Source organism: Colias eurytheme, chromosome 22 (genome assembly GCF_061535395.1).
Source record: "Colias eurytheme isolate Ceu_HAF_F1 chromosome 22, ilColEury1 Martin Lab GWU primary, whole genome shotgun sequence".
NCBI lineage: Eukaryota > Metazoa > Arthropoda > Insecta > Lepidoptera > Pieridae > Colias > Colias eurytheme.
Window position 1 is genome coordinate 4,622,507 of NC_143001.1, and position 9,115 is coordinate 4,631,621.

The following is a 9,115-nucleotide window of genomic DNA, read 5'->3' on the forward strand; positions in this document are numbered from 1 at the left end:
GATTATGTAATAACGCGCTGTTTTATTAGGGCTGTGCAAAATAGAAATATTTTATTTATAAATAATACATCGGTATATTTAGCGTGGAGATAGAGTTATATTTTATAAAAGTAAAATATACTTAAAAGATAATAATTTTCAAATGTTTGTTTAAGGGGTTTCTATAAGGGGTCCCATATGACTTCCCTCCCTAAAAAATCTAATTTAGTAGGTACATATTATTGTGTGAAATTCGTAATGAAAAATTATGATTTAAAGTAAGATTTTTCCAAATGGTCGGCTTTTTGATAGTGTTACATTTGGATAAAGTTAAATAAAGTTAAGTATAAAAATAAGGTTTATTTTTTATAGTTTAAAAAAAAATAACATAGCTAAGCTAACAGATACGCTCTGTGATAATATTATTTCAATCCCATGAAAGTATTGGAACTAATTGAATACCAATATCTGCATATTGATAATGGAAATGTTTTCTTATCTTCAATAATTAATTATTAATAATTTCATGCAATTCACTATTATCAGTTTTTATCAAAGACTTGAGGAGATGTGGCAGTTGATTCAATTTTTTCTCTGTAAGTTTTTTTTAACCCTTTCTTATTCCTGAAAACTCTTAAAAGTTTTTATGAAATAGTCTTTTTGAAGCGAAACTTCTTTAGGCGCATTGAGAGTAAAATTTCAAATTCGCGTCATGTTAATACCGTCACGTCATGGACTAAGGCGACGATTTTGGTACCTTTGAATCTTGCCAAAGAAGTTTCACTTCTGACACGTGTACTCGGCACAAACGGTTTTTTTTAACTACCTACCGCTGTTTGTCTAGCAAGGCTGGTAGTTTTAAAAATAGTTTGAACCCTGTCTCATTCTTTTTTTCTTTCTTCACACATTTTTTCTACAATACTTCTATTATTTACTAGATTTCAAAGAAAAACCCGCATAGTTCCCGTTCCTATGTCTTTGTCTTATTCTGGGTCATCAGCTACCTACATACCAAATTTCATTGCAATCGGTTGAGTAGTTTTTACGTGAAAGAATAACAAACACCCATCCTCACAAACTTTCACGTTTATATTAGTAGGATTTATAATTTCCCATTATCATGTAACATGTAACTTTTATTTAAGCGATACTCCTAGAGGCTAGAACTAAATTAGATGAGCATGTAAGTCGATGTCTCTCAAGGGGTTGTGTGGAAATTAAGGTCTAGTCTTAACTTTACGTAACTTTAAGTGTATTTAACAGTTTGTTATGGGAGTAGTGTAAAACTAATTGGGTTCATGTAATAATTAGTTTGGTATTGTGAATAAATTGATTGGTATTCATTTGTTTTTTAATGTATATTTGGTTTAATATAGTATGTGGAAGTTAAATGATTTTCAGGTCTAGCCCTGGTAATGTCAGCCTTGCCTGGTATATCGCCTCGACGCCGAAGTATGCTGAATAGAAGATATAAAATGCAAAGATTGGGGTAAGTTAAACATTCTTGGACATTTTACCTGATATCTAGTATAAAATAAAGAAAACATTGTATTATATAAAGGGAAAAGAAATGTGTAAACTCATTTTTACTGTGGACCAAGTAATAGAGCCTAGAGGTACCTTACATAATAACATTCATAAAATATAACAATTTACCGGCCCCGAATCTGCCCGAATAGAAATTTTTGTTAGTATTCATATTTTTATCGCTTTTCCTAATCCGAATTAGAGAAATTTAACATTTATTAACATCCATTCGGTCATTCTATTAGTTATAAGTAAATAATTCGAGGTATCCTGTTTAAAAGTATAGTTTCTGGTAAATTTTTAAATATATAGAAATAGAGTATTAAGCAGGTAGGTCTAAGGCATCGCTACGGTTAAGTGAAAGACGCGAATGCAATTCTATTCTGTCCTCATGATCAAGTACATTTTCTTCTATTAACTTTTTCAATTAATTAGCCCGAGAGTTTATATTACTATTTTTACCTCTTCATGGTAAATACACTAGCTTTGTTACTGTTGAAAGAGGAGTAAGAAATACAATGTGTCACGTTCCCTAACCTTCATCCCTGAGTTAAATGTCTAACAACATCTGACGTAGGTCCTACTTCCCAGTAGGTATGTTATTATTAATTTAGCTATGAATGACGTCTTTGTACGTGTAACAAGATTATGAAATATACCTATTATAGAGTTACTATTAATAGATTTAAATTCGTTTAGGATTAATGTAGCTTTCTAGCGGTGAATGTTTTAAAAATAAATAGGTTTTTAGCTGTTACAAACTTGGAATTTCAAAAACGTTAAAATAGTTTTTAGTTTAGTTTTATGAAGTAATAGTATATATTAAAGTAATTATTAAATGAATGTTCCAGCAACGAAACAACAGAGGAGCCCATACAAAACTGCATGTGTTCAAAAATTTACGACCCCGTGTGTGCGTCCAACGGAAAATCTTACTACAATCTCTGTCAGATGGAGTGTGAAAATAAACTTGAGAATGTGTATGTCGTGCATCAAGGAAACTGTATACCTTTTTAAAATATGTTTCTCTACTTCCTGATATGTGTGGGTTAGCTTATCTATCAGTTATAATGGCAAATAATGCCAATACACATTGCAACTGAATGGTCACTTTCAGCGCTTTCAGGGGGATACCAATTATGGTATCCCCCTGAAGCATTAGCTTTAAAGCAAAGTTTTAATTCCAGTTTGGAAATGAGAGAGCTATTGAAATTGATATTTTTGGTTTTATGGCATTCAAATGCTATAAAATAGGTAGGTCATCTAGCGCCAATTCTTTACCACATTAGAATTAATACTGCTATGGAAACCCCCTTAATAATATTTCTGATAGCCAGTTTGATAATTTCTTCACATAAATTTTCATATATTATTTGTCATTTTAATGAACAGATAAGCTAAACAGAACGAATATAGAATTAATCAAATAAACTACTGTTTTATAATCTATAAAAGTATTATCTGAAAGTGGAAAAACCGGCCAAGTGCGAGTCGGGCTCGCGCACAAAGGGTTCCGTAGCAGCAAATATAATAAATTACAGTTAAATCAACCTATCTCAAAAACTATAAGAGATACTTTGATCAAACCAAAAATCGTTGAAAGAGTTAATTAGCATGCATCACCTCTATTTTTTTTAGAATTTTATACCCCGTAGTTATAAAAATAGAGGGGGGGGGGACATACTTTTTACGACTTTGAGAGCTGATATCTCAAAAACCGTTCACTTTAAGAAAAATGTTTTTTAGAAAACTTTATATCATTTTAAAAGACCTTTCCATTGATACCCCACACGGGTATGTACATGGAAAAAAAAAATTTCATCCCTCAGTTACATGTATGGGGGGCCCCACCCCCAATTCTTTTTTTTACTATTTAGTGTCATATTTTTGTAGCGGTTCATACAACACATATTCCCATCAAATTTCATCACTGTAGTACTTATAGTTTCCGAGTAAATCGGCTGTGACAGACGGACAGACGGACAGACGGACAGACGGACATGACGAAACTATAAGGGTTCCGTTTTTGCCATTTTGGCTACGGAACCCTAAAAATCAGCCCTTTATATTTAATTAATTAAAGCTTAAATAAAATACTGAAGCTATATTATTGTCGTGTTATTTTTCTCATAAGATTTATCACAAGAAGAATAATTATTGCTATCTTATACATATAATAATATGTATTCCCCTGGTAACTAATAGACATAGTATTAAGGGTGCTTTTCCACTGCTTCATTTAGTTTGAAGTTTGAAGCGTGTAGCGTTTGAAGCAATAATATTAACTATTGGTTATTTACAAAACACATTCCTCGTGTATTATTGGTGGAAAAGCACCCTTATGCATAAATCGGCCCTGAAAGGAGCAAACATGTTATCCTTCGACCTAAAAGTTATAAATGAGCTCACGATTTTATATGAACTGCGAATCGGTTATATTACGTAATCTTGGGTGGAAACATATTGGGTATATTTATATGGAGATTTCATAGAGCCTACAATTTGACTAGCGATAGAAAATGTTTATGAGTTATGACTAAAGTTTATGACTCTTTTAAACAAAAATTAAGCAACATATTTGGATGAAATAACATAGTAGTTTATTGTCTAACATAATATAAATATATTAAGCTAAATGTGTAAATTATATAATATCGTTTCAGACGTTAAACGCTTCAAACTTGAAATTAAATGAAGCGATATGATTGATTCTCTACAAACACATTCCTCGCTATACATCCTTCCATGTTTAGATTTTTGAGATCATTTGCTTGATTCAATTCAAAATACAAACGAATACTCTTCTGAACATAATATGAATCTATATTCACTTCTTACTCGCTTATATACACATTTCACTAGGTATACTTAACTTACTGCCTCTCTAAGAAATGCATTCATTATAACATCCCTATAAAATAATATTCTGTTACGCCAATTAGTTTCGCAACTCAAAGCAAAGATAGTTCAAAACTTTGCAAGTTTATGCGGCGTTTCTCAGTAATTGCTGAGATTATGTCATCGCTGAGACTCGTTTCGTCTTTTGTTTGAATTCGTTGTATGATATAGGTATTATAATTATAACATCAAAGGTAGGTAATTAGTTACGATTGATTAATTTATAAGTGTTAGGGAGAAGTTTAGTGTTTTACGAAGTGTTGTTTTATTTCAATGGTCTCTAAAGTGTAAGATATCTACGTGTTTATTTTTGATGCACTTAACTGTTTGATATCAAACTTCTGCAGCAATTTGTACACATAAAGTTTAACGACAATGCAGCGGGTTAAGTACAATTTTCGCACGGGATATAAAAAAATAAAAACAAGAGAGCAAAGGTAAGAAAGAGCTCGAGCGTCTTTTTGTATGTAGGTAGGTAGTTATAACTTCTTACACTTACGTGAAAGCGAATTTGTCTACAAAATATAAATAATTAGTTCTCATTATACTACATCATATGTTTTATATAACTTATGAAATACTAATAATTATATACAGTGTGTCCGGGCATGACATACCGATATTTGAAGGGGCTATTCTCCAGGTATTTTTATCGACAATTCAACCCCTCTACAGTCCCCTACCTCACCCCCCTCAAAATGGCAAACCTATCAATTCGGATAGTGAATTTATGAAAATTGTAATAACTTCGAAAGTGAGTGTCACAAAATACTAAATTTGGTTTTATTTGAACAATAACAACTTATTCTAGGGACTACTAAACAAATTTAATTGATAAGAGTGATGAAACATACTTTAAAAAATTCGAAAACCATTTTGAGGGGGGTGAGGTAGGGGACTGTAGAGGGGTTGAATTGTCGATAAAAATACCTGGAGAATAGCCCCTTCAAATATCGGTATGTCATGTCCGGACACACTGTATTATCTATAAATTTAGTTTTTTTTATTAATAAATGAACTATTTTAAAAATATAAGTTGGAAGAACTAGTTATTTGCCACGGTACTTAAAACCTGAACTGAAGCACTCAATACTAATTTTAGTACTTTTTGAGTTATATCACAAAAAAAGAAATATTTATTATGATAATAGACCTTTATATTTTTATACAATTGTACCTATATTAAAAAAAAAAAAACTTTTTGCTCGCCTTAAAATTATAAATATAACAAAGTTTTGCACGTGTTAAAATTTCTATAAATATCAGTCTAGATAGTGCACTATTTTGCGCAATATGACCTTGGCCTATAAAAATAAAACTGTAACAAGATAGGTCGTGACTATGCATTTATTCGAGTAATTAAACTATGCATTTTGTATACGAAGACATGATTGGCATTAATGAATAGTGGGCCTTATTTATTTATTTCATTTAATTCAGATTTTCATCCATATAATTGTTAGTATACCTTAAAACTATGTTAGTATATTATTATGGTTTATGACCTTTTTGTGGATGCTTCTTTAATTATGGAGTATTTTTATAGAAGCTTGACGTTTTTGTGGTACAAAATTAGTTTGATTCTCTATTTTTATTGTAAAGGACTAAGCAATAACTTTCAGTGGAAATAATTTTAGAAAATACAATACAATACAAAATTCTTTATTTAACACACACAATACACATACAGAAGAAAAGAAAAGAAAAGAGAAAAACATTTAAGACAGATACAACATGTTAAATAGGCGGCCTTATCGCTTTCAAGCGATCTCTGCTAAGCAACCTTTGGATAGGATTAGAGTAAAATAATGAGTTGGTTAGGAAAGAACTTGAACGTTTTCAAACTATATTACTTTTACACTATTTTTAAGTTAAGTTTGCTTTCACATTTTTTTATCAATTAGTGTATTTTTTATTTCACCATTAATCGCAACGCAACACATTGGATTAAAAAAGGAAAATATTTAATAAAATATTATTTACTATGTAGACGTAATTTTTAGAAAGTGAAACCGAAACTACTGAGCCAATTTTGAAAATTGTATCACCACTACAAATCTACGTTATTCCTACATAACATAAGCATTCTATTATTAAACATTTTTTTCAAGTCAACCTTTGTAAAGCTATTTAAAAACACAGCTTTTCATCAGGGACTTTAGACGGAACAATAACATTTCCGCCTGAAATAACTTGAATGTTGAAATGTATGGACAAATGAGATAAACATATTCGTTACCAACGACCCAGGTGTACGGTAAAAATTATTATACTAATTCCACATGACATGCATGAACGATTATTTTTATTATAACCGGGTTGTGGGCTGAACAATTTGTTAAAATGTTACTTTATGCTGAAGATTTGAGTTATAGTATTTTTCCTGTTATAAACGTGAAAGAGTGTTTGAATACAACAAAACAAGTACATTAACTAAATATTAATGACTTATCTCATAAGAAACAAATTGATGTAATTAAGAAAGATACACTTAAAGCGAGCAATAAACCTTATTATAATATTTATCCTTGAAACATTTACTCCGGTCAGAAGTTGATTATTGCACGCCTCATAAGCGAAGCGTTGAGGTGGGTACTACTGTCACTTCGCGCAAAACATCTGATTTTTCAAACTTAAAATGTCTTTATGTATCATACATTGCACTTGTAAGATAATACATACACACACATATTAAGAAAAAACACTATTTTTAACGTTCATGATATTTTTGATGTCATTTTTGTTATTTAAACTAGTTAAAAAACAGTTTAAAAAAGTTCTGTCTTGGACGTCCGTGTGTCTGTATGTGCGGATCCTTTTTCTTGTTAACACGATAGCGACCATAATACTTTACTAATCGAGTCTTTTTTTTCTCTTACGCTTGAGTATGCTCAGGAATAGAACCCTTTCATTTTTCAGGGTCTGATTCGATGTGGTTTAATTGTTATTAAATAAACAAAAATAATACTTAATAAATATTTATTAAAAAAAAATTATGAGGCGTGCACTTTTGGATTTTCCAAATTATTTATTAATACGATGCGGTGTATTAGATTCTTCAGTTCAACTGCTTCAGTCGTTTCATTATATTATTATTATATGGTTATATTATCAAGCTTCTTACTTAATAAAGGTAGAGTAGTGTAAAGCAAGGACAGAAATGGACTGGACGATAAAACACAGATAACTTTAAATTAATTATAATCTGATATTATTCTTTAAAAACTTCAATCACAATTTTTTATCACACTCTATCTTGCGTTAATTTATAATTATTATTAAATATAGTTAATTGTAGTTAAACAATTCCTATATTTTCGAACACAACGAAAAGCAACGAAACTATAATATAATAATATTATTAAACTCGCTAGAACATATAGACAGATTGGGAATTCAATTAAATTAAAATGCAGATATGACCCACTTGAAAAGAACCATTTTCCACCTACATCATTAAGTTGGTGAACGAAAGTGTCTGTTCATTCATTTATCGTATAGATTTAGTAGAATCTTCCTCGTTCCGAAGTCCATTATTTATTCAAGCAATTTGTCTTAGTGATTCCCTCGGAGTGGATCTTTCTATTCTTAATATTGTTAACTAACTCGTATCTTGCGAGATTTTTACTGAGAAAGTTGTATGTAATATGGTCTTTAATTGGACAAATTGGGTTTCAGGTTTTGCTTTTTTTTATTGTACAATAGGGAAGCGCTTGGCCACAATCTCGCCTGATGGTAAGCTGAGATGTGGCCTAAGATGGAGCGCGCTTCCAAATGTACCTGTTCACTCTCCTCTTGAAGACCTCCAAATTGTACTCGTCGGGGAACACAGACAGCTTGATCATAAAGTAGTTTCGAAGTTAATGTTTGCTACAAAGAAAGTACAAACAAACAAAAAAAAATCCTTTTGATAACATTAGTACCTACTTATCTACCAAAACACTATCAAGAGGAATGATTAAATAGTAGATTTAGTATTATATATTATTATATGTAGTAAAGGCAAGCTTTTTAGTCAGGTGATATTATATTCTAAGTTACTCTTTATTTCATAATGAATAAGAAATATTTTCGGGTCACAATGTGGATTTACTTAATTGTGAGATACGATTGAGGTCACATTAAATGTCCCTAAAGGTCAAGCTCTATCACTGCGATATTGAAAGATCTAGCTTGCTTCTTTATCGTGTGTAGAATTGATAAAATACCACAAGAAATGTTATATTTATTTCTATATTTTTAACTTTTGTATTTGAATGTATAAATAAAGAAATATTTAAACCATTTTATATGCAAAGAAACAGCATAATGTATTCTATCTATAGGCTTTCTATTAATGGCTAAAACCACATTCAATATTGTGGTTTTACCTGTATTCTAACCAGTCCCAGTCAATGTTACTGGTTAGTAGAGTTTAATGTATTTGTAGTTAGTTAGTTAATATCAAAAGTATGTTAAAGAAGTATCGGTTTATTTGTACATATTTATAGTCTGATTACCTATTAATCCGTAAAGAAATCGATCACTGAAACGGACGGCCATAAAACCATGGTGAATTCACAAAGTTTAAACAATGACAGTAAATTTATATATATAAAACGGTCCGCCCCGGATTCGCCCCTGGTACATGTTTACGTTTTCTCTCTATAAGAACCATCCTCGTACTTCAAGGAATATTATAAAAATATAATTAACGAAATCAGACCACCCG

At 30.8% G+C, this 9,115-nt stretch overlaps 1 protein-coding gene across 1 annotated transcript; it reads left to right on the forward strand.

Annotated features, from left to right (window-relative positions):
- The first annotated feature begins 547 nt into the window (after window positions 1–547).
- LOC149898658 (serine protease inhibitor dipetalogastin-like) lies at window positions 548–2,545 on the forward strand. The gene is made up of 3 exons (XM_090114948.1): window positions 548–575; window positions 1,381–1,468; window positions 2,358–2,545. The coding sequence occupies exons 1-3, from the start codon at window positions 548–550 to the stop codon at window positions 2,521–2,523; spliced, it is 282 nt and encodes a 93-aa protein (XP_089971074.1). The 3' UTR covers window positions 2,524–2,545.
- Window positions 2,546–9,115: the final 6,570 nt, after the last annotated feature.